Genomic DNA, 27,046 nt, shown 5'->3' on the forward strand with positions numbered 1-27,046 from the left:
AAAAGCATTATTTTGCCATGGACACATCCATTCTCCCCACCCCAAAATTCACCTTTTTGACCGCGACATCAAAATCGTCTCAACATGTATTAGCTTAGCAAAAATCATGTGAAAAAATGCTACAAATGTAACAGAAATATTTTGATTATGAGGCATAGATATTGAAGAGAAGACTACAATACATGTATTCATGTTTGAGGAGTCTATTAGCATCTTGGAAATTTTAAGAGATGCTGACAACTCCAGCCAAAAACTGAGCTTAACTGTTGATGTAAAGGACACCAATTTTTACAGAAGAATTTATGACAAATTGAGCACCTTCTAAGGCTTTTTATAAAGTTTCTTATCTTCAAAGAGCCCTCTTCCTCCTTTGTACTTTTGAAGGGAAAGTGATAGAAAGCTCAGACAGCGATAGCATCCATTTGCCCTAAAATTCTCACTGTGTTTATTGTCAGCTGAAGTGTTTCATTACCTCAGAACTAAATCATGTTCAGCTGATGCCACAGCCACTTCCCAAGACCAGACGATAAATACTTGAATTCCTGTAGGCCACTCGTTGCCTCATCTGACGCGGCTCACGGGGGTGCAGATGCATTCATGTGCGTGTAAGAACATTTGGAGAGTGAAGCCCCTGTGGTCTTCCCCTCCTCTTCGTCACCAACCTCCCCCCGTATTACAGGGGGCTTTTGCTTAGCGCAGCAGGCGAAAGTGGCTAGGAAACCCATGCGGAAACGCTTGTTCATAAAGCAGTATATGATGGGGTTCACACAGGCAGAAGTGTAGGACAACAAGTGGATAAAGGAGATAGGAGCTCCTGAGAGACGCTGGTCTGCCGAAGTGGTGTCAAACGCGCGCCAAGCATTGACACTGAAGATGGGAGTCCAGCAAAGGAAAAACAAAATCACTATCACCATCAACATGCGGATGACGAGCTTCTTGGCCATTAAGTTGGCAGACGAGCTGCTGCTTCTCGCCCTGTCTATTTTGCTATGGCTAGCAGCAGAGAGCTGTTGCAATGGCATTTTCCTTTTTCTTTTGGTTTTGTTCAGGTAGCATCCATCTCCATCCTCATATTTGGCACTGCAGGTACTTATTTTTCTTTCTGTACATATAAATTAGTATTTAAATAGTTGGCAAAATATCTCTGAACAGCGATTCAAAATACAAAACAAAGCATGGAGTCTAAATCTAAATAAATAACATGATTTGTGGCTGAACAACTGCTGCAAAGAAAGCATTGTCCTAATTCTGAGTCAGTTATGTATCAGCTGCTCTGCCTCTGCTGTCTCCCAATATTCTCATGTCTCAACTCTGTATAAATTCATGCAAAAGATGCAAGAACACTGTTTGCCCAAGTATTTACTGAAGATAATTTTCAAAATTATATGCCCCTATCTTGAGCTGACAATTTTTATTGTGGTGTTTATTTACAGAAATGATCCTCACCCATGGCCAGGAAAAAAATATTTCTATAGTAAGCAAATCAGAAATTTAACATACCCTGCCCAGGATCTTTGTAAACAAGCCACAGGTGAAGAATTATTTGCTAGTGAATAATGGAATCACTTCAGTCGATGAATGCCCTAGAGAGTTCCCAGTCATGACTGACCATAATGATCATTTTTGCAAATAGAAAGTTTTACTTTCAGTTGCCTCAAGACTATTTGTATCTTCAGCTCTAACTTAAAAACATACCCCCGAACCTAAATGTGTTGTTACCTCGTGAAGATTTTTTCTGGCTGGCATCAAATTTTATTCCTCTGTAGAGTTCCAAAGAAATGAGGCCATACGCAACCATCATTATAATCCCAGGTATAAGAAAGAGTATGAGTAGCAGGAAAGTGTACCTAAAGAATTGAAAGACAAACAGTGACCAGGAACCAGCACAAACCCAGAAAAACTCGTTTTTTTCCAGATCAGAATTTGGGGGATGAGGATTTCAAGATTTTGCTGAAATTTTTTCATGCTCATAGGAAGCATCATTTTGACAGCTCTGGAAATTAGAAGCTTCCCACCTCTTCCTTCGTTCACCCCAAAAGTACAGCAGCAACAGGGCTAAGGCGGCTGCAAAGCGTCTGTCACCTGAGCTCCGCAGGCCCAGACGAGGTGGACGCTCCCGCAGCGGTGAGAGGGGCCAGAAGGTCCCTCTGCCTGGGAAGCGGGGCTGCAACCTGGTGAGCGTCGGGTGCCCTGTAGCTTTGAGTGATGTGAGAATTGCCCTGCCGAAGCCAAATGGGCGGCTGCTGATTCTCAGCGGAGCCCCTGGTACCGGCGGTTGCTGCTTCGGTGAGCTGTGACTTCCCAAGGGTCGGGCAGGGACGGAGCAGCCACGACCTGGGCTTTCATCCCCAGGGCCAAGCAGAGCCCCGGCGGTGGGATCCCAGAACCGGCAACCCCTTCGCTGCAGGGAGCAGCTTTTACTCGGTTGCACATCTGCAGCTCTCCTAGGCGGCCTCTCTAATGGGATTAAAAGTCAGGGAAATCATTCTGTTTAAATGCACGCGAGAGCCGACGTCTCTTCTGCTCCCTGGGACTTTGGTGCAAGCTCACTAACGCACCCGGAAATCTGCAACGACACCACAGAGAAGAGAATTTCTCCCTGCAACCTCCCTCCTCATCTGTACTCTACTGACAAACACCTGAGACTACCAAAAGCGTTAATACAAATTTATGATGTTTGTGGATACACCACACTGAAGTGGTGCATGCTTTAATCTTGTTCCCAGTTCCAGCTGACCTTCTGTAGCCAAAAAAATCTCACATCTGCTCAGTGCCAGCGAAAGCGTTTAGTCATCGTGCAAGGACACAATGTCTAAATAATACTGCTGCTTGATAGTGCTACTATCTGGTTGCTCTGCCTGGAGGTGTAGGACACAGAGCACTGTCTCTCCCCTCATCTCTCTGCTCCCATTCTCTGTAAATGACCAAAAGCGTTCAGTTGTTCTCAGGAAGGGCATTTGCAACCTCTCCAAGTTCTCCTATTCTGCACACAGAGGGGCACTTTTATGTGTCCATGGTTTTCAAAGATTAATCAGGGATTTCTCTAAAAATATTTAAGTTTACGTATAAACGAGTAAAAGCAGTATTCCCGCTTGAAGAGTGATGGATGCTTTCTTTACAGAGACCATAGGGCCTCGGCAGACCACAGTGTGAGAATCATTGCCATGTTGGGTATCATTCCAATGGCAAGGGAAAAGTCACAGACGTGTCAAAGTGTAAGCAGCTTAAACATACATTTTTTTTTAACTTCTTAAATAAGCATGATAAAGGTGCAAATGTTTGCTGCAGGTTGATACTTGATTTTCAATAGGCTTAATGCTACCATGAAATCCTGTTTTCTGCCAGATAATTATGCATTTGCGAACAGTCAGTTATGTCTTACCAAGACTGCTGAATGACATCACTTGGCCAAAGGAGCCGACACATATTTGCTGTGGTGTTGTTATACTTGGTAAAAGGCACCAGTTTGCTGTAAATTGGGTATGGTGACATGATAGTGAAGGAAACACACCAGGTAGCAGCAATCACTTTCAAGGCATGAGATTTTGTCTGCCAGACCCTGGACTGCAGAGGTTTGCAAATGGCACTGTATCGCTCCAAAGAGATGGCAACCAGGTTGAATGTCGATACGCTTACAGAGACACCTATGTATATGAAATAAAGAAAAAGGTTATTCTCCTGTTTTAAAGGTTCCTGTTATTTTCAAACAGTCTTGCTAACTTTCTGTATGCATATAGGAAATTAAAAATATAGCAAACTATTTACAAGCTAAACTATTTATAAATATCACCCTGATTAAGCCAGCAAAGAATGTGTGGGCAATGGGTCTATGTCTCCAGGCTGACGTTCCCGCTCTGCGCTTCTCTAACTTCAGAAGTCCGAGAGAAAAGGTTCATTCTGTGAAACCATGAAATTCTGGTAACAGGGAAACGAGACACTTTTTCTCCTAATTCTTCCCTTTGCTATACACTCCACTAATTGCACTGAAATTCAAACAAGCATTTGAAATGAGTGGGATTATGCTGTTAACTATTCTTTTAACACAGAATTTCATAGACCCTCTTCTATTCTTTGAATTTTTTAAAGTGTCCTGCTTGACTGATGATCTGATTTTCTCATTCAAGAGCATTAAATGTGTTATCACTTTTTTAGTGAGATGCTGATGGAGTTACAAAGCAGGAGTAATGAAATCATGAAGCAGAATCTTTGTCCTTCGAGTGCCCTTAATTTCCCCTGTTCATATATTGTAAAACTTAACACAGCGGCCTGTATTTCTGTCACTGGAGTGCTCTAGTTTATCACTGCAAGACTATAAATATTTCTTCTTAACTTTATGGCAAATTTTTCTTTCAGTGAATGAGCTTTCATTTAATGGTCTTTGTGAGTGTTCTAATGCTGGTCAAAATACAAAATGCCAATATCTTCACAGTTTGCTTTACACATGTTATCCATAGTTTAAAAATTATTTCTACATCTTAAAATGAAAGATAAGAGCATAAGTGATACAATGGATGTCAGTGTCTGTCAGTGGAACCCTCTGTTAACGTGAACTCCTAATGGGAAGTAGCCACATTCCAATTCTTAAAATAACACATCTTCATAATGAAAAACTTGACGTTCGAAGACATTTCACTGGATATTTTTATAAAGTAATTTACACAATGCGAAATAAGAGAAAGATGATAACACTTCAGTCATTTTTTATGGTATTTATGGCAGCAATTCATTATAATTGTTTAAACATGGCTTTTAGTGTTATTGGTTTTATCTACAAAAAGATGTTGATTTCCCATTCGCACACTTTAGGTGTGTACTTTCACATTACACCGAAGTTCTCAAGGGCACAGGTTGAAAGGCGACCTGAGGTTTCTGTAACTAACTGAGGGTCTCTGAAGGTAGCAAAAACTTTACATAATGTTCTTTTTTTTCAAAAAAAAATGAACAAGCAAACACACAATAAGTATTGGAAGTGAGACAAAATCACTTGCACAGACATATATAATGCAGGCATTTTGAAACTCCTGGCTCCTGGGTCCACAGCTAAAGGGGGTATGGCACGGCACTTAAAAGTGCTGCTTCTGAAAGTCAGCCTCTAAAACCTGTATCCATATTTTGTGGTCTCCTGCTCAGCTCTGATCACACCAGGTCTATTCTCAAAAAGTGCTTGCTCTGATTTCCAACTCCGCAAACAACACCTCCCTTGGCCTATTTTTTTTTTAATGTAACACTGCTAACAAAAATGTGGGCTAAATCTTCCCTTGGTGAGGATTGTACAGCCCCTTCATCTCTGGTGGGTGATGTGAACACTGCTAATAGCTCTGTCAGTGATGGGGAAGGAAGCGCATATGCTGGGTTCCTCACTGAAGCTTGGTCATGCAACATACTTCACCTGATGAAACACTTGTGTGCGTACTTAACATTAAGTGGTGCCTCTGTGTTTTGCTGGATCATACTGAGGAAACCAGAACCACAAAGATTTGCACTACAGAGTTGTACCTTCATGATTTTGGTAACTGTTCGATGGCAGGTGGAAACAATCAGCTTTTTACTGGTCTTTAATGACCTTCTAACCTATCTCATTAGTCAATCTTCAAAATAAGTATAAACTTCCAAGACTTACCCATGAAATAAGTAGCGGTTTTGCAAACGGCGCTACCAAAAATAAAATCTTTCAGCAGGTTGGGAATGAGGGTGAACGGCATGCAGAAAAGGCAGAGCATCAGGTCGCTGACTGCTAGCGACAGCAGAAACGTATTGGTGACTGTTCTCATCTGCTTGTTTCTTATCAGCACTGTAATTACCAGAATGTTCCCCAAAATGCTGAGCAGAAATATCAAGCAATACAGAAGAATCCGAATTATCTGATGCAAATCTGAAAGTTGTCACAAGGAAAAAATCAGTCATGCAATATACAGAGCATGGACTAGTACGCTCCATCCTTTAATCAACAGGTAAAGCCTTTCAAAAACCTTTCTGTATTCAGTTTTACTAAGGTTTATGTCTTTACACCAATATAAAATGAGTGGAAGTGCTGAAATTCTTCAACTTCTTCTGATCCACCTGAATTGCGTAACATTAAAACACAATACATGCAATACCATGTCCGTTAGGAGAGCCAAATACAACTTCTTAAAAGCGCATTCTGCTCACGCTGCTTAGTGTGCACCACTCACTCACCGTGGGAGTTCCTCTTTATGCAGAAGTAAGAAACGATACAACAATCAAAAATATTTTAATACACGGATGATTTTTTCCAGCCTCAGGGTGCTATAATTTCATATTTAATCACTTTCATACATGGTATCAGATCAGCTAACTCCATTGCTATTGAATTTCTCAAAGATTAAAAATCGTGTTTCTCCAAGTCCTTAGCAGAGCTGTTTCCCTTTTGTGCCCAATAGTGCTACTGTTTTAGCTTTCCATTGCATCCAGATTTTGTTCTAGTTGAAGTTTTAACTTTTTAACTCCAGCACATACTAAAGCCTGTCCTGCCTGTTTCTCCTCCTAAGAGCTGATGTGGCACTCCCTCACAGAAAAAGCCTTGTGTAGCTTTTTCTTTCCATAGTATCTCTACTTTCAGCTAGAACTAAAACTGCTTGCGAACAGCTATTTTTCTATACTCACCTTTAGAAGGATAAGGTGGATGATCCACACAGAAAAAAGTGTCATTTTCCAAGATGATATCGCACAGGAAAGCAGTAATATTGGTGCCGTTCCCGAGGAAGCTAGCATCCACTGTTTCCATTCTTCAGTACGCACAGGTTAGCTTTGATGAAGAAGAGGGTGGGTTTGTAACTATCTGCCCATGCCTTCAGTAAACAAATACATTTCTGAATGAAATCTTCGGGAGAAATACGAGGGAGGCAGTTGTGCAAGGAAGCTGTTCTAACTCTCCGTCAGGAACACCTGGCACACAGAGCCCTGTTCAGGCTGAACAAGATTTATTCCCGGGGCGCACAAGACAGTACAGAAAAGCAAAGCGTGCGTGCACATACACACTCACATGTATGCACCCACAGCCACACACACACACAGCCCCTCCGGTACTTTTTTAGATCCACCCTCTTCTGTTACTGGCCTACTGTTGGGATTTTTAACAGGCTAGAAAAAGATTACAGCATTAACCCCTTGCAAGATTGCTTCTACTCACATCTCTGCGATATTTCTCAGAGGGAGTCTGTATTGCCACGGCCAATAAATCACAGCCGGTGAGTGATGAGAGCGATAAATCTGTCTCTAAACCCACGCCATATAAAGAGTAGCTGAATAGAAGGGCAGAGTAGAGAAAATATAGCGAAGATTTGGCATGCCTTACATGAAGACGATTCTTATCTTCACAGTTTTCAGAGCAGACTGAAGACTGGGTATGCTCAGAAAAAACAGAGCTGTTGCATTTATCTCATTCGGTGAAGTGCTAACTTCATATGAAAGCGCTGCATGTGCCTGATCCAAACCCCAGTAAGTCAACAGAAAGACTCACTGATTTCAGTGTTCTTGGGTCAAAAGCACGATATTAGAATTGTTGGTGAATATAAGCAGAAGTCTACACATTGTCTCAGTGCAAGGACTTGTGTATGACTTGAATACAAACTTGATGAACAGATAAACTGCGGCACATTAGTTACGCATTAGTGTAAAATGCAGCGATCTCGATTGTTTAAAAGAAACCCTTTCTTCTGAGTTCTGCCTTTTGAATACATAAACATCATCCTCTCTGGTGTTTCCATGAAGTCATGGGCTTTTAACTTCCAGTATGTAGTTTCTTTATGGAAAAAAAAAAAGTAAATTAATATTATAAATGAATCCCTGCTGTAACCCAATTGAAAACAAATTTCACATTTAAAATCTCTTCTAGTTAAATAGGCAGAGCAGTAATAGGTTCTTAATAACAAGTTCAGACCCCTGAAAGTTGATACACAACGACTGGAAGGCCTTGCTTTCTTTTCCAGTCTCTCCAGCATTGCTCTATACTGCCATTAACGGGAATGGGTACTAGGAGACTGACTGAAAAATTACATCTAAAGTTCTAATTTCTAAATTACCTTGTCTTTAGCAGATTAATTATATTTTTTTCCATTTATTTTACAGATTCTGGCAGTAAGCTGGCAATCAGTGTATAAAATGTGTAACTGTCTCAGCTGAGAGAAACATTCAGTCCAGCAGGACTCAAGTCCAGCTTCAAAGGTGTAACATACTGGTAGAAAATTATCCTACCAGAATTACACATTCTGGTTTATTTTTCCGCTCATGAATCTCAAAATGGGAGAAAATCATACTGAAGAAATGAAAGTTAAAATATGTTTTAATTTTTGCATTGATTGAGGATTAATTTTGAACATCAGGTACCAACGTCTCTGAAAAACCTGTATTCTCTTAGCTGCCTAATTCACCTTTATTTTTTTCATATGTTTTCTGTGATTAACTTGATGGGTGTCACTAATCAACCCCTCTGTTAAAAGGCAAACATTGCCTATTTAATAAACATAGAATTTTTGTTTGTTTGTTTTAGTTTTGAATTTATTTTTAATTATTCCAGCATTTCCTGAACATTTTCTCTGACAAATACCAATTACTGTAATATCCCAAACAGCTGAAGTGGCAGCCAAGACAGGTGCTGATTTAGTAGGGGTAAGGCACAGGAAAAGAAACGGATGATTTTTGGAAGGGACCACTGAACCTTAGGTTGCTTTTCTGCTCTTCCTCAGAGAAAACAACAACAAGGTGCAGACTAGTCTAAGCTGCCAGAACTTCTGGTTAACAACTTCTCTTTTGTTTGAAAATGACTTTCTATAGAAGAAAAATTAATTACAAGCCAACTCACCACAACTTTTGTAGCCTATGTCTGCCTTTCTAAGGTGTCCTTTACACTTAAGATACTGATCCTGCTTTCCATATTTGAATACGAGTCACTCCACTGAAGTCTTTAATTTTTAGAGAATTTTCTTCTGTTATACAGAAGCATTCAATCTGAATGATTTTGAGCTCTAAGAGACCTTTCGGTACCAAAAGAAGCTATTGTAATTATTTATAATTATTATAATGGTCTGACCTGCTGCAAAACACGGGCTGGGTAATTGTGTTTAGCAATTCCTTTACTGAATTAAATAGCCTGTAATGGAGTTTGAGTCTTTCTGTAAGCAAGACGTCAAATTGTTGTTCTGGGCTTATTTTTAACGTGGAAGAGATCTGTCTGGATCCCTGCCACCTTCTATTAGATCTGCGTTTAGAGAAACGATTGGAGATGTTTACTGTTGCAGTTGTGTTGAATGGCTGGTATTAGCGGTATTGCCTTGATTACTTTTTACTGCTGTCTGGGGCTGGATTCTCTTTCAATTGACTTTTAATCTACAGTTTTTATACTGGTTATACCACTGTATTTTGGGGGTGAAGGCTTAATTGGTGGGTTATAGCTTGGTTATTCCTGTAGCTTGAGGAAGCAACATTACACTAAAGAGAAAGATTAGGTTTTATTTATGCTGTATAGAGACTATGCGCTTACCGTCTGACGGGCTTCCAGACTCGCTAAGCTGGATTGCATAGGGTCTTCCCTGAAGGCCCCAGGACCTGGTTAAAAAGAAGGGAAGAAACAGAAATGAATGGAGGTCTGGGGGAGACACAGTGATCAGGAGGGAAGACAAGATTAGGGGGATCATTGCAATCAAAGAGATTACACTGGGGCTATTGTCTCTCACTGTATCATGACAGAGAGTGAATTATCATTCTGAAGTCAACTTCTCTGTACCTGCCATGATTTTGACATATCTGAAGAACATCGGGTTAGTTATTCATTCCTTGTAAGCAGGCTGTTTCATACCGTCCACAAGCACTGTGCCCCAGGTCTAAAATCTTTTCTAGTTATTCTGCAGTCTTTCACAGATGGTAACACATAAAGAGGAACCAAGGATTTAAATAATGGCATATGGAGGTTTTGTCTTGTTTTTTCCTCTGTTCCTTTCCGAATAATCCCTGTAATCCTATTTGCCTTTTTTATGACTACTGAGAATTGAACTGATGTTTTCATGGAAGAACCTACAGTAAATTCAGTAGTTTCTTTCCTGCATAGTAATATCTAGTTTAGAGCCCTACACTTTTCATGAAAAATTATAATTTTTTTCTGCTTTGCAGTGACTTTTATTCTCCCATTTTATCAGAAAGAACTTTCTGCAATTCTTCAAAGTCAGTTTTTGCTTCTCTCGTTGAATGATTTAGCATCAGCAGAAAACTCTTCCCATTTTCTGGAGCATTTATGAAAGTGATGAACAACTGTAGCAAAGCTTCCTGTGGGGCTCTATTCATAATTGCCTTTCACTCCTACTTTTCATTCCTACTTTTTATTTCTAATTACCTTCTAATCATGCTGTTCCCTGTTTCACTCCGGACCAATGGTCTGCTTGTCCATGATGTCAAATTGCTCCTGAACTCCTGCTTCCATGATTCTCCTAGCTCTTTCTGGCAAGCTAATCCATGCCAGCTTTGCTCCCTCAGCCCAGATAAGTCTTCCAGGACTACCTGTGAACATTGAGTGCCATGTGTTAAATAATTGATTGCCCTGTGTTAAATCATCCCAGGCTTTGGGAAGCTCCACCTAGAGAAGCAGTGGAGAAACAAAACAAGAAGTGGTACAGCAGCTCAGTCATGTGGGTTGTGCCCATAGCATGAGGGAATTATGTTTTAAGGTAAAGAAACAAAACACAAAGCCTGAAGCACACATGCAAGTCATTGACAAACTCAGCATGTGTTCTACTGAGTTATTAAGACCATTACCAGCATGGCCACCACTGAATCATCAGTTACTCCTGGTTCGCTGGCTCTGTGTCCGCATGGTGCTCGTGGATGCCAGGAACTTGGCTCCCAAGTAATTGCCTCTGATTGCCAGCCTAAGGAGGAGACAGTGCCTTTTTGATTTTTTTTTTTCCCCTTGGGGAGAGAAGGAAATCAGACCTTTCCATTCCACTTTCACAAAAGTAGCCCAGAGCCATGGTTGCATTGCAGCTCACTTTTTCTGGATGTGCAAGTTCAGATTGCATTTGTCCAGCTTATTGTCCTGAACTACCTGTGAGCAGATGGCTTCATCCCTTGCCATTCATGTCTTCCCAACGCAAGCCCACTGGTGGTAGCAGTGGCAGTGGCAGTGCCAGACTGTGCATAAACAAGCCTGCCATGACCATTCCACATGGAAAAGGTTGAACTGTCAGAAAGCAGTGGGCTCTTGTGGAGGACTTGGCATAACGTTCTTCATTTCTGGAAGTCCTGGACACAGCTGGTCATCAGTGGTGCATACTGCTGCGTGGTCCTACTAACCCCGTTGCTCTCAGGAGGGGGGAGAGGCTGGCCAGGGCTGCAGGTCAGCACAACAAGCACTATAAAGCCAGTGTGTGCCTCTCGCATCAGTCTCAACTGTATGTGGGAAGGCGTGAAGGACCAGCTTCCCCAGGATGGCAGGAGCCCCTCATTTAGCCCCATCCCAAGGGATGGGCCCACTAGAGTGTCAAGGTGTGCTTCCGAAGCACATGCAAGAGGGCTGAAGCCAACGAGGCCAGCAGCCATGGCCCGAGGCTTCATGCAGTCCACAGAAACGCAGAATGGACCAAACTGCTGTGGATGCAGCCTGTTTCGTGGAGCCTCTCGGCTTTGTCACATGCTGTGCAGGCAGCAAAGGACGGGAGAGGGTAGTGGTGGGAGGCAGAGGGGAGAGCACAGGCATGAAGGGTTGAGGGATGAGTACTGAGCCGTGATTGACTCCAGAGGGTACTAATTTCAACCAAAAGCAGAATGAGCGAGGGAATGCTATCTCCTGCAAATCCCAACAACTGCGTAGTTTCAGTTTAAAACAAACTGGATCATCTTTTTCACAAGCTCAGATCTCTAAATCTGCAAAGTGAGGCTTTTCTCTACAAAATCTGTGCAGACCACGTGTCCAGAGATTTTTATCTAGTATTACCATACCCACTAGTTTTCCTTCTGTGGGTGCCGGGCTTACAGACTGGCTTGTAATTCCAAGGGTTTAGTTCCCCTGGAGCCCTTTTTAAACACTGGTATCACATTTGCACAATTTTTTTTTCTCTGGCAACAATGCAGTTGTGAGCAAGAGATTACACATGATGTTTAATAATTTTACTATTTCCTTTAGAAGTTCTGGATGAATACCATCTGGTCCTGGGCTGAGCTGGATTCAGCGTCTGCTGGTTAAATTGCTAGACTAAATGAGGAATAATTTTCTATGAACTCTTGACTCTCCTTTTGGAGTGGATTTCTGCATGAAACATATGAAGATCAAAGAGTTTTGTTTTTCTAGGAATTTTTTTGCATAGATTTACTCAAATGTACAGCAAGTAATGTTTGGACAGTTCTGAGTTGCCTTTTTAACATCATTTCTCTCTCCGCCCATTTAGCTACTTGCATGATAGATCACCCTCTCATGCAGATCAGTATCATTTCATTGTCTCCCTGCAAGCTTTCAGAGACAGAAAAAGGAAGCTGTTTTAATGAAATGCTTGCTAATCACAAATGTAATTTTATTACTTAGGAGAAATAATAACCTGAATGTCTGTCCCATTTTAACTTCATCATGTGTTATTTGGGATGTTGGAAGTTTTAGGTAAGAACTTCCTTTCAGTTAGCTACTTTATTAGCAACACTAATTTATTAAAAAAAAAAAACTTTGTTAATTAAGAAATAATTTAGGTACCATAGTGTACCTGTGTAGATAGATAGTTTAGAGAAAAGTATACAAAAATATTTTTTCCCTGTGTTCAAAGAAAAAGAGCTCTGCAAATGCACAACAAAAGAATCTGCCTTTTAATTTTTTTGTTTTGTTTTGTTTTAGTCTTAATCCTTTTTTTTCTCTGTAATCTCAAATACTGAACACACTGGCTTTGCAGCTAAAACAGTTGCTGTCTTCTGTCATTTCATGCCATGTGTATAATGCTTTTCTTGTCCAAACCCAAACCACATCAATTTACAGTTGCCTCATTCTTTTTTCTGAAGAATAAGCATCTGTTCTGTTTTTTTCATTAATTTGACAAAGGTATTTACTTAAATACAAATAGAAACTCCACTTGTAAAATGATGAATTTGGAAAAGCTTATCTATATCTTGTGTCAAACCTACAAATAATTCTGGGTTTGTTGCCAGGTCTTTTTTGTCCTGGCAGATGAAGTAAAATAAATGAATATATGGAAAGTTGTGGTCTACTTCTGTTCCCACTTGCCAGGGTTATGCTGGCGTTCAGCCGCTGATTTAGTGGAGTTACTCACACAGATACAAACTATAGGGAGATCTGAATTAGGCCACGTGTTTGGAGAACACTCAGAATTCTCAGGAACACCTTTATTTTAAGCTTTTTCAAGGGGACCTGAGTTTGAGTCCTATCAGTGTCTCACAGTAACTGCAGTTAGACCAGTTTATATCATACTCAGCTGAACTCAGTAACACAAGGATGAAATTTACTTCAGAGCACCTTGTTGTACCATCAATGATTTCTGCAATAGCATTTGCCAGCTGCAGAGGGGATCAAAGGCAGACAAGGTGCAATGCACATTGTGCAATGTTCAAGTCTCACTGATGAACAGCAAGAATAAAGCACATTGTCTCTGTAAATCTTCAGATCCAATTTTATAATCATGTTAAAATTTCTGTGGGCTTTCTGGGTGGAAGAACAGAGAGAAATTCAGTTTTGCTCCAGAGATTGCTATGCCAGTGTTGCATAAAGTTTAGGGGAAACTGCTTCAAAGAAATATGTGTAAATGGTCTGTCCAATGTAATGTAAGACCACACAAAAATCCCTCCAACACCCTGTGACAGGCGATAAGATACCATTATTCAGGTCTGGGGTGAGTAATTATCCACGTGCTCCTCCCACATGGTTTATAGTGCACATTGCGACTCATGTTGGGACTGCTCAGCCAGTGCTGGCCTGTCCCTAGGCTCAGCTGCATCTCCTCTCTCCATACACCCAGTCCTCTAAGTAACTGTTAAAATCGAGGGCAGAAGTTATAACATCGCTCGCTGCACAACTGAAGCGAACCCTTTTGCTTTTCACGGCTTATCATAACTGATGCATAAGTGCTTATGAGAAATTAATAGAAACCCATGAAAGAGGAACATAGATATTTTTAAAATGTGCTTATTTCTTTTGTAGGCCTTACACTGGGTTGTACAGCCCTATTTTTTTCTTCATCCTGTGAATATATTAGTTTGCCAGAAAAAACAGTTCAGCATTCAAGCTAGAAATGCAAGAAAATAGCTCTGCACACCCTTAATGTTGTGGGTGCTAGAACAAAGAGATACAAGATCATTATAATGTCAGCAACAAAATGATATAACTGTTCTTGATGCTACTCAGCCCCTTAAAAATCTCAAAACTGGAACAGACTGCTAAATAAACCCCTACCTGTAACAATCCAGAACTGTAGTCTTGTCTTTTTAAGATTCCAGTTAAAGACATAAAGACTCACTGCTATTTTACTGCTAGAGTTTTTCTTTAGTGGATCTCAAAGAAGTACATGAAAGAAGCTAGTTATGCTATCTGTAGTAGCTATAAGCTTTAATTTTGAGATGAACAAAATGAAGCACAAGAAAGTGAAATACGTAGCACTGGCTATGAAGTGGGCTGGTGGAAGAGTCAGGAAAAGGAAGGCAGTCTCTTCAGATTTGGTCCGGTGCTGTATTTGTCAGACAGCTCTGCTCTCAGAAGAAGCCACGTTATACTCATAACGTTAAGATCAGCTAGACTTCCACATTTCCGCAGGATTAGATAAAGCGATGTTAGTCGACTGGCTGTGCGGTTAGGAAGGAGGAAACAGAGAAAGTCAGCTGATGTGTTATTGGGTGAATTGGTACCAGCATGTCTGAGGCCAGGGCTTTAATTCAAGATTCCAAAGTTTATGTGTCTTACTATGTACAGAGAGAAGTCACACTGTGTTTCATGACATCTGACCTGACATCTACATTTTTGGAAGAGCATCAGTTTCTGTAACAGATGATAAATATCTTCAAAGTAATGCTACTGAAATGTGTTCATTGACATCGGAGTTCCCCAGAATCACATAATCCGTGGCTTAAAGGAACCTAAACTATGGGTAGCAAGAGAAGTGTTGTCTTTACTAGAAAAATACTGAAAATTACACTTACATAAGAATTCCTTTGATCAGTAACAGTAGTTCTTGAAAGCTTCAGTGTTTACAGGAATCATGAACTTTCTGTAAACAGCAGTCCTCTGAGGTGACATAAATTTGTACCAGTCTGTACAAGAAATTGAACATACAATTTTCTTATATTTTGATGAATTCTGTATTACTCAGTAGCTAAAGAGGGGCATATAGCTTCACTTTTTTCAAAGTAACCAACTGGCTAAGTCTTTTCTCAACAACTGAATTTAGAGTGTGAATTTTAGTTATCTGAGACAATTGAGACCATGAAGTAAGGGTAAAGCATAAGAAAAAAGGTAGAACAGAAAATAAAGTATTTGCAGTATTTGGTAACAAAAGAGCTGTCCAGAGAATTCAGAAGAATTCAAAAATTTTAGGAGATACTGGAAAACTTCTATCCTTTAGAAGACTTTTCTACCATTACTACTGGTACAACATAGACAGCTACTATTGTCTATAAACCCCTACCAGCAATCCCCACAAAGAAAGAATACTCTCTCCTTGAAAGTAATTAACCCAAGTAAGATTTTGATCTAATAGAAAGAAAAGCAAAAGATTATGTGACGTCTAGAATTTTGCTGATTTTCCATCGTCACGATTTTGCGTGGAAGGGTGCTCAGACAGTGAGATAATGGGTTGTCCCCTTCAGCTTCTGGGACTCCTAGAATGAAAACAAGATTTTAAGTTGGGCTCATGGCTATGTGTTGCTCTGTACAAATTCAGTATTTTATTGTTTGACTCTTGTTCTTGTACTGTGACAATCTCCAGACCAGTTTTTTTGGTTAACTGGAACTCTGCTAGCTGACAGTTTGGACGAATAACTGAACCAAGTAAGACAAGGTATAAAGAAACCTTCAAGAGCGAAGACAATTTACCCCAGCTGAAGTTCTGTTCTAGGTCTTCACTTCTGGAATGTTTATCTTTATTTGTAAATTAGCCAAATTATCCTTCCATTCTGGACTTCTTTGATAGGAATTATGCTGTCCAATAACTGGAGGTAGAAAGCTGTCAGTTATAAGTTTTTGAGAAACTGAGGGAGGCACATCACGCCCATAGTGATAATAAATACTCTGATTTATTTCAACTATTGTGCTAAGCTGTCCTGGGAGTATTTGATAGTATTTCCATACAGAGTAATTTCAAAATATTATTCAAACACTGAAACATTGAAAATAATAATTTCCAGAATTTCACTGCAGATAGGCTGTTAAAAAATAGTATTATTGGCTTTTCTTGCCATGCTTTTGTCTGTATAGTTCTTAAGAAAACAGACTCGGAGGAACAATTGCCGTAGTTAGTTTGGACTATTTGCCCGTGTTTATACAATATTACATTGTGCAGGGAGTTAATGTGACTGAAAGCATGTAAGTTTTAAATTCATTTTCATTGTTTAGTCTTTGCTTACATTACAAAACTGTTTTAAAGCTGCCAAGGAGAACACTCAACTCTCAAAAGAATGGAGAAACAAAAGTCCAAGGACAAATTCTGCTCTGAATTCTCTACGCTATTTTTGACAGAGCCAGACTCAGGTAGGATGCTGTGGTACCCCCAGATATCCAGGGGCTTATAAATCAGACAAACATAACAGAATCTGGATCTTTGGGATATAATCCTTGTATACAGAAAAGTTACGTGATGCACCATTGATTTTGCTTTAACAAGCATTTGAAAATTTGCAGCTAATGTGGATGATTTCTTTCAATAATTTTTTGTGTGCCTGAAGTCACTATCTTACATTTGCAATTTCATGCGTACTGGTTTGGTCCTTTCTGTAATCAGCTGCACTGGTGTTCAGCGTGCTTTGTACAGGCAAAGCAGTGCAAAACAGTCACAGATCATACGAATTGTGGCTGCTGTATCACTGCTCAGATACCTTATTTCTTCCCAGTGTTCTCCTTTTATTCTAATGTGCTCTCCTTTTATTCTAATACATTCATTTTGCAGTCCTGCAATGTTGGGAAAATGAATAAATCGAAGTAGGAAAGATATTTCTGATAGGACCGTGATAAAAGGTCAGCAACAATTTGTATTTATTTTTACAAGCTTTGCTTATTGAAGTAGTTGGAGCAAGTAAAGGGTTTTTAAAATATTTTAAGTAATATGCTAGTGAAATGCTCCCAGATTCTAGTCTCACTCACTCTGGTTTTAAACTTAGCAGCACCAGAAGTATAATCTTGCTTAAACCATAATCTTACAGTGTTCTTACATCTTTAAATTTAATTTACATTTCAGTTAGAAAGCCAGAAGTGTCAGCTGCAATTTTATACTTTGAAAAGACAGACCTCCCCAAAGTGTTCACTTAATTCTTAATGACTGCTCATAAAAGTTGTTATTAGAATTCAAATGGGAATGCTCTGGCAAAATAAAAAGTAAAGTACTATTTACTTCATCAGCTGTTCAACGGAGTCATTTCATACTGGAATATTTGTTCACAACATCTTATACAGAGAAGGCTGGAAATTTAAAATTGGATTCTGTGGGAAATATTCAAATAAATTCTAAAAAATCAAATTATTATATAAATTGCTAAATAAAGTTGATATTCTGTGTTAAGAAGGAGTGGGTGGCAGGTAATACACAATATTACCCAACCTAAAACAACAGGAATCTTGTTCTTCTGGTCTGACATGTTACTATATATCCAAGGTCTTCCAGGCTTGATTCTATTTGAAAAGCAACTGGCAGTACAAACTGATATTCCTTTGATGAAATCCAGCTTGCTTATCAAGAAGCAATAGATTTAATTTCACTGAATAGTACAGGGGAAAGAGAAACAAAATGGGATTTTTTCTCGCTTACACTTTTCCCATCATCCTGTTCATTGCATAGTGACTTGATTAATTAGTGACATAATAACGACTGCTTTTCCTCTGTTACTTCTTCGATATATCCTCATGAGTGCTTCTTTAGATATTACCCTTCCCATTTGTGTGTATTTTTGCCTCCTTTAAGCCAACTTAACCAAAACTGTGAATTTGCAAATAGCACTTGAAGTCCTGACTCAGTCCAGTTTCATTGCTACATGACTGCTTACTCCTATTAATGACTGATAGCCTCAGCTAGGGCAAATCTCTACGGTTTTGCTAAACTGTTCTACCAGCTTCTTCGCTTGTCTCTTCACTTTCATTTTTTCACTTCTGGGGGTGTTGGTCAACAGCCAGCTGAACGTGACCCAGCAGGGTGCCAAGGTGGCCAACAAGGCCAACGGCATCCTGGCTTGTATCAGGAATAGTGTGGCCAGCAGGAGTAGAGAAGAGATCACGTGCCTGCGCTTGGGACTGATAAGGCTGCACCTCAAGTACTGTGTTCAGTTTTGGGTCCCTCACTACAAGGAGGACATTCAGATGCTGGAGCGTGTGCAGAGAAGGGCAACGAGGCTGGTGAAGGGTCTAGAGAACAAGTCTTATGAGGAGCAGCTGAGGGAATTGGAGTCATTTACCCTGGAGAAGAGGAGGCTGAGGGGGGACCTTTTTGCTCTCTACAACTACCTGAAAGGAGGTTGGAGTGAGGCAGGTGTTGGTCTCTTCTCCCAGGTAACTAGCGATGAGAGGCAATGGCCTCAAGCTGCATCAATGGAGGTTTAGATTAGATATTAGGAAAAATTTCTCTACTGAAAGAGTGGTCAGGCATTGGAACAGGCTGCCCAGGGAAGTGGTGGAGTCACCATCCCTGGAGGCGTTTAAAAAACATGTAGATGTGGCACTTCAGGAAATGGTTTAGCAGGCATGGTGGTGTTGGGTTGACGGTCAGACTTCATGACCTTAGAGGTCTTTTCCTGTCTTAGTGATTCTACAATTCTATGATTCTATGATTCTATGATACAAATAATTCCAGCCTTTCTTCAGCCCTTTAGCACTATGACCTTTGTGAAAGTTTTCTAATTTTCTTCCTGGTCTTTCTAGGAACATGTTGCAATATACACTGTAAGATTCAATCCTGTATCCTGTTCATTAACAAAATAATAACATTTTTTATGTAGTACCCCTGTCCTTTTTTTGATTTAGGAAATTCGTTGTGCCTTGGAAAGATTTCTTTACAGAGCTCTAAACAGTGATGCAAAACAGAAAACTTGACTGTATTTGTGTATTTAATTTTTTTTTGGTTTCAGTGTGCAGAGCTTCATCTGAAATCAAGTCACCTGGGTTTGTTTGTGCTCCCTAGAGCTACGTGCAATATTTTGGTGACATTTTTCCTTAAGCAGATGTGTATACTAATTTGTATTTTTAGGGTTAGTGAGAGCGGGGTAGCCTGCTATTCAACAGCTTAGAATCCAGCCTTCAGAGCTATGCTTTACTTACGTTTGCTCTTCCATCTCACTGTTCCACTCTTTTCAGATGGTTGCTTTGACTTTCTGTGCATGTTCTTATTACGAACTTATTTTCACAGCAAAAACTGATAATTTAGTTGTGTTTCATACATGCACAACAATTCTTGTAACAGGCAGCATTAGTACTCAATCTTTTCAGATCATTTTCTGCAATAATCTATTCCTGTACATATACAGAGAAGCTGTGTTTAGAAATTTGGTCTCAGTTTTACATTTTGATTTAATCTCTTTTGAACTAATATAGGACAATTACAAGTATTTAAACACAGAATTCTTTAGGCTCCTGCCATGCCCTGAGATCTATCAGAGCAGACTCCATTCCATAGTTGGTGAAGATATTTATTCAATCCCTGGTGCTCCTTTTTGATGGTATAAAGCATTTGTCCGTACAAGGAAAGAAAAGTACCATCAGTGGAGACAAAACTATGAGAAACTTCTGAAGGTTCTGTTTGCTGTGTTCAGTTCATTCAGCATTTCCATTTTGTGGCCCTCCTAGCTGTATTCTCAATAGAGCAGACATCAAGTTCAGGAAGCAGAAGTCAAGGAGAAAGATATCGGAAAATCCTCGTGATGGAAGTGAGGATCCCCATGACCCAAACTAGAGTGCTCCTTTTAACAGTTAGGGTATCTGGTTGTCTTCCAACTATATCACCATCAGGAAAGAATTACAAAAACCCTGCAAGAGTTTCTAGATCTTCTTGGTTTATTCCTCCCTTTTGAATCTTCTATTTGAAAATGTAACAAACAAGGAAACCAATCAGCCTATTAATCCTTCGTATTAAAAAAAAAATCAAAAAGGATTAATCCATTTTAATTGTCATAGAATCTTAATTAGAAGAATAAAAAATGTCTAGAATTGATACCCAAGGAGAGATCCTTGTTCTGCCTCTGACGTTTATCGTTCTACGTCTTAATGATTAAGGAGAGGAAGACTATGGTTTAGACACTAAGTAATGTATGCAAGGTGACCTGCTGTTGTTGAGGACTTGCAACACACACTGACATGTTTCTGTAATAAATTGTATATATTCCAGGCAGTGAACAAAAGTACAGCAGACTACCTTAAAAAAATTACTACATTTTCCATGGCAGACAAATTCCCCTACTCAGTAAGTTGGATGTGGTATCACGAAGCTGTTTCAGTGGAGTAATGCTCAATACTGCATAATAAATAAATAGAAAATCAGTTTTCAATGTTTTGAAATGGCAGACATGAAACTCTACCACATATATTTTTCAGATGTTTTGAAAAAGGGAATACTTCCTGCCACAGACAAAACCCAAGGTCTGCTTGTATTTACATCCCATAGCCTCACAGAAATCAATAGGTTTGAAAAGAACACAGAATCTCACCCTAGCATACCTCCCTAGCATACCTATACACTGTTAAACTCTGACCTGGAGATGCTAACTAAGAATCTCCTGAGACATCTCTTTATAATTCATTTCTTACTTACAGACCAATTGGTTAAAGTTTGTAAGAACCTTAAAAGAAGCGGCTAAAGTAAGCTGTTATGTGTGTACTGGGAAAATGTTTGCTCATGAATGTTGAATCATGTCTTTTAAAAGGTTTGGATATGTACAATAGTTGTGTAAATTTCCCAACAGATTTGCTAGCAGGTGAATATACAATTTAAAGTCAAGATATAAAATATATGTCATGTATGAAGTGCATAAACTACTCAGTATATAAACTGTATTTGTGATTCAGCATGTGTTTTTCTTCAAAATGGATCTAGATCAATAAACTCCGCTTCTGTTTTAAACCCAAGAAATCCTACATCTGCATAATTACGTCTTAACAGTCACTGTAAACGTATACATGGGATTTTGCAAACCAGAAGATACAGAATGTTACTGCTAAAGCCCGTGTCACTTGACATAAGAAAACACATGAAAAATGGACTAAATCTAATAATACCAGAAAAATCAGGGACTTGGTGCATGTTAGATGTTTTACATATCTGACAACTCACAGTTGCTGCTATGACCCAGCAATGCTATTAAAAAGTACCAGCAATAGATATCATGACCTGAGATGCATGATCCTCTCTAGGGAGGCTTATACCAATCTGTTATATACCATATATACATATATATATACACACTGTATACCAAGGTCTGTTAGGAAATTACCTAAAATCAAGAAATGAAGCAATGTGAAACTCCTAAAACTAGGCTGATAATCCTTGACATTATTGGTAGTCAAAGTCTAGCTCTCAAGTTCAGTCACGTGTTAGATAAAATATATTACTTCTCATGAACAATAGTCTGCAGTAAGAGATGTTTTCTGCCCTGATAAGTGAAGATACATCATCTAAGCCTCCTACATTCTTCAGATTGCATCAGTGGTATTTGGGCAAAAAAAATCTCATTACTCCATGGGAACTGATTATTTTAAATAAAGTATTGAAACTTGTCCAAATATACGCTGTCACTTCTTGGGCAGTAATTTGAATAAATCTTGAAATTTATGAGGATGAGTCACTGACAGAAATTTCTTTTTTGCCACACCTCTCTGTTATCAGCTGCAACCAATGTATCATGGTTCTGAGAAAACTAGTGGATGTTATAAAGGTGAGCTTGCAGAATTGGTCCATAACTGAGATTAAAGTTTAATATACATTAGTCTAATTAAAAGAGTGAGCACACTGAGCAAAGGACTGAATATGATATTCTCTGGAAGAATCTGCTTGGATGAGAAATCCAGGGGGTAGCTGTTTGAACCTGACGCTTTAGCTCCCAAGTGAAGTTCTGCTAATGGCTTGAGATGGAGGATCGGGGTTATGGATTTTAAACCCTCATGAGTTAAAATGGTTCCAAGTGGAGAAAGAAGAAATGAAGATCTTGCGCCAGCAATGTGCCCTGGTTGCCAAGAAGGCTAATGGGATCCTGGGGTACATTCAGAGGAGTGTGGCCAGTAGGACGAGGGAGGTTCTCCTTCCCCTCTACACTGCCCTAGTGAGGCCCCATCTGGAGTACTGCGTCCAGTTCTCGGCTCCCCACTTCAAGAAAGATGAGGAGCTACTGGAGAGAGTCCAGCGGAGGGCTACAAGGATGGTGAGGGGACTGGAGCGTCTCTCCTCTGACGAAAGGCTGAGGGAGCTAGGCTTGTTTAGCCTGGAGAAGGCTGCGAGGGGACCTTATAAATGCTTATAAATATCTCCAGGGTGGGTGTCAGGAGAATGGGGCCAGACTCTTTTCAGTGGTGTCCAGCGACAGGACAAGGGGCAACAGGTACAAACTGAAGCAGAGGAAGTTCCTTCTGAACATGAGGAAGAACTTCTTCCCTCTGAGGGTGATGGAGCACTGGAACAGGCTGCTCAGGGAGGTTGTGGAGTCTCCTTCTCTGGAGATATTCAGATCCACCTGGACAAGGTCCTGTGCAGCCTGCTGTAGGTGACCCTGCTTCGGCAGGGGCGTTGGACTAGATGACCCACAGAGGTCCCTTCCAACCCCAAACATTCTGTGATTCTGTGATTCTGTGACCTGGACAGGAGTAGCTTTTCAGATGAAAAAAATCCAAAACAACAACAACAAAAAATCCAGTTTACCTGAGAGGGGATAAAAATGCCCTGTTCTCCTGACTGAAGGAAGGCAAATTTGGAGGGCCTTGGGGGCAGGGAGGATGTATGTAGGTTTTGTCTGAGTTTGTTCTGTTGTTTTTTTTTTTCTTTAATGTCTTATCCTTTTGTTTTGGCAGAAACAAATGTTGTTGGGGTTTTGGGGATTTTTTGGCTTGGTTTTTTTTGTTGGTTTTTTTTTGTTTTTTTTTAAACCTGGGTTTCTGTGACACTTGGCTGATCTGGCTGGGACACAGCCATCTTTACCCGTGACCTGGTCTGCCATGAGGGATTGCACATGCTGTCATTCTCCCGGCAGTGTCTCATGTTGCACAAAAAAAGGGAACAACTTGGAGATCTACACAATAATTATGACATATTATCAGGGTGAATGCAATGTGTAGCTCCTCCCGGACAGCATTAACCCCCTATACTCAGGGTGTCAAGGAAAGGTAAGTGGCTTATCTATAGTAACAAGTGACAACAGTTGCGTGCTTAGTTATGTTCTGCACCATACCTCCTTCCCTCACTCTGCCAGCACTGACTGTGTCAATGCACTGATCGTGTCAATGCACTGACCCTCAGCAGAGGCACAGGGGCAGTTCCCACCACCCCCACCCCCTTCATCCCTCCCCACCCCTGCTTCCCCACAAAGCAGCCCTAAGAGAAGACTTCATGACTTGACATTTCTACCAGCAAGAGAATGAAAGATGAAGGAGGGATCAGGGCAGCATGAGTGTTGTGAATTGCTTAGGGGAAGAGCGTCTTGGGAGCAGCTGACGAAAAGTGCTAGGATTGCTGTGCTTGTTGACCGCTCGGATTTTGGGATTGCAGCTGCTGGGATTTTATTGACACTGCTGGGATTTTGTTGACTTCCCTCACCTGTTACTCTGTCATACAAGGCAACTGCCTCCTTTGGTGATATCTGCAGGCAGCCCTGGTTTTTATTGGGTCAGCTAACACGGTTGTATGGAAAAAGCCAAGCTTCCAGGCACTCAGTGCATCCTTTGGATGTTTTTCATTTTTACTGACTGCATTTACACTCCAGGAAATAAGCTGGTCTTCAGAACCATTTCGAAGCATTAAAATGTATTTTGTCTGATGTGACTTTAAATACAACAGTATGATGCAGCTATTGCTTCATATCGTCTCCTCTTCTTATTCGGAAACCCACCAGAGCAAAGAGGGAAAGAATATAGGTGAAATATTTCAGATGCTGACTATGTAATTTTTACTTTCTCTTGCCAAATTCTTTATGATTTCCAGACCTGCAGTGGCAGGTAAATACAAAACACTTGGGATACCAGTATCAGTTATAGCTAACTGCAGTAACTTGATACAAAACACAGAAAGGATAGGTATAACATTGTAGAGCACTGCTGCTGTAAATGGAGGTGGGACATGATGGGGAAGAGAGATTGTGTTCAGAGGCATGGGACAGAGATGAAGAGACCACTGAAAAACCCAATCCAGAAAAACAATGACACCTACACCAGACCTTCTGATAAAACCAGCAAGCTACCTTTGCTATGTGGTACCAGACATCATAAAACCACTCTGCGCTGACTGTACTGTAGTCGCTTACTTGCAATTTAAAAGTAAATCACAATGAAAAAGCAGTAATTGTCAAACATTTATCACATGAACCAAGTTAAACCAGTCATGTGATAGCAGGGGGACAGGCTAAAGAGTTGGTTGGGATTTCTGCCAATGCCTGGTATTTAAGTGATATTTTTTAACAATGGCCCTGTATTTCTCAAGCTGCTGTGCAGTAAGCTCCTTGTAAGGAAACAAAAAAGAAGCACGCACTTAAGCATGAGATTTCTTAACTGGATATGGTAAGGATACAGAAGAAGCAGTTAACAGCACTTGGTGAGATGCTGTAAAGGTTATCTCTTTATTTCGCCTGGCTTTTTAGCTCTGGTTGGTGTTTACAAGTGAGTTTTCCTACCCATATTGCAGACACAACTGACCAGAGAAAAACCCAGTGCATAGGAGGAAGGAAACTAGACTTGAAACAGCCTGGAAAAACAGGGAGTGAAGAGTGACAGATGTGCATGTGCAGAGGGTAACAAACAAAAGCAGATTTGGAGCAGAGGTATTAAACTGTGGGAAATTACTCATCTGCAGCTGACATTAGCTTTTTTTCCTGTTTTGTTGACCTACAGGAGATAAGGATGGCTTTTGCAGACCTGCGAAGTCTTATGCATTGCACTTGAAACTCACCTGATGTATCATTTCCTCATACCCACCAGGAGCAGGGGAAGTCACACATCTGACCAGCAAGGTGTCCTGGCTTCTGTCCCATCTGGCTGATCGTAGTGCCTGCAGATCACAGCAGGGAAACAAGCCCAGCACCGAGCTGTGCTACCAGTAGGAATGCACCCAACCTCTGAGTCCCCACACACCAAGCAGTCCTGATAAATAACACACTCACCAAACACAATGTAAGATTGCTGTCCCTGTGACAGTCCACAGCTTCTCCCAAAAACTGGAAAAGAAAAGGCTGCTGAGGACTGCGCTGGGCAAGGGGGTAGGGCTTCCTCTCACAGTTGCAGCTGCAATGGAAAACTCTGGACCTAGAGGCATTGAGCTGCGGAGCTTATTGGCATGCGCTGGTTTTCTGCATGTACCTGTCTTAGCAGGTGGAGTTCCTACACAAACAAATGATCCTCCTCAACAACAACAACAACAAAACAAGGAGAGGTATACTGCCTCTATGTGAACTCTTTGCAGCATTTTATTATGAACTAGCACACAAAGATATTACACTTTGTATGTTTGTTCAGTTGGGAATGTAGGCAAATATTTTATTAACTCCCACTACACAGAGAAAAAAAAATGTGCTTACTGTTGCCCCTAACTTCATACACGCATGTAAGTGCAGAACTGACAGAAAACTTGGTGTCAGTCAGAATGGATATTCAAGGCACTGGTAGACAACTGGGCATTTGGTTTCCCTGTGCTCTCCCTGAATTGAGAAATGGGCTGTCCTCAGTATTTTGGTTTAGCATGAGCAACTTTTTCAGCTTTCTCTGTAGAGGAAAGTTGGTTGAAGGATTTGGTTCTTGGTTAAAGAACTCTGGTTAAAGAACTTTTGTCTCTGATCACCCATTACTATTCTTCTTTAAACTCGTGTTATCCAGAAATGCTCACAGATGAGTCAAAAGAGGTTGCAGAGATGAGTTCAGGTGCATTTTTATAACTATTATATCTAGTTGTTTTTTCTAGTAAGGTAACTGATGACATCTCTCTTCATTTCCTCACATCTGTGTCACTCCTCTGCAGAGCTCACAGCAGTGAAAAAGTTATAACCTGAGATTTCAGAATCTTGAACCATTCTTTGCTTTACAGAGGTATGGCCATCCTCAGAGCTGAAAATGGCTATCAATGCTTGGCTTTGGAGGTCTATGATCAGCTTCTCCATGTTACCTCCCTGAACTCTCTTAGCTTATTTATCAATTATTCTGGGATTTTCAAATTTGGTATTTCAGCTTAGTAAATTAAGTGAGAACTTAATTACATGGTCCTGTTACAGATGCACCTAGGAACAGATTTTCCCAAAAGGACTAAGCGGATTAAAGTTCTTTGCATTTATATCACCCAGCTAGATGTACATAGTGCCACACAGCTGCTCTGCTTAAACGAGGGCTGTGCTGGCTCACGGTGCTGAACAGACAGGGGTAAAATATTCAAGAGCACAATAAAACTTCACCTGAGGACAGGTCAGCTAGGATCACTCAGGAAGGACTCAGCAGGGAGCCTTGGGGCTGAACCGGCTGTTCACGCCATCTGGATGTGACACCTCAGGCCCCAAAAAGCAGCTTTTTAAACTGTCTCTCAAGCTTGAACAACATGAATCCAGCTACATCCTACTAGTGCAAAGCCACTTAAACTGCAGCTCAAGGTGTTTTTAAGCTAATCTTTCTGACAGTGCTGAAATGGGTTTGAAGCCGTTTTGCTGTCAGCTCCAGCTGAGAAGCCATTTGAGAAGATGCCGCCTTGCA

The 27,046-nt window shown here is 40.5% G+C and overlaps 1 protein-coding gene across 1 annotated transcript; it reads right to left on the reverse strand.

Moving 5' to 3' along the window:
- Positions 1-575: 575 nt before the first annotated feature.
- Positions 576-6,745, reverse strand: CCKAR (cholecystokinin A receptor). The gene is made up of 5 exons (XM_009934307.2): positions 6,625-6,745; positions 5,621-5,872; positions 3,383-3,644; positions 1,720-1,847; positions 576-1,102 (listed from the first exon to the last, which is right to left on the reverse strand). Exons 1-5 carry the CDS (start codon positions 6,743-6,745, stop codon positions 576-578), a joined length of 1,290 nt encoding a protein of 429 aa, XP_009932609.1.
- Positions 6,746-27,046: the final 20,301 nt, after the last annotated feature.

This window comes from Opisthocomus hoazin, chromosome 5, assembly GCF_030867145.1.
Source record: "Opisthocomus hoazin isolate bOpiHoa1 chromosome 5, bOpiHoa1.hap1, whole genome shotgun sequence".
NCBI lineage: Eukaryota > Metazoa > Chordata > Aves > Opisthocomiformes > Opisthocomidae > Opisthocomus > Opisthocomus hoazin.

Coding starts and splice junctions, on each gene's coding strand:
- CCKAR (XM_009934307.2), bottom strand. CDS start 6,745: ATGGAAACAGTGGATGCTAGCTTCCTCGGGAACGGCACCAATATTACT. Junction 3,645..5,620: donor AACCGCTACTTATTTCATGG/GTAAGTCTTGGA, acceptor TCATATACATAG/GTGTCTCTGTAAGCGTATCG. Junction 1,848..3,382: donor GATGTCATTCAGCAGTCTTG/GTAAGACATAAC, acceptor TCAATTCTTTAG/GTACACTTTCCTGCTACTCA.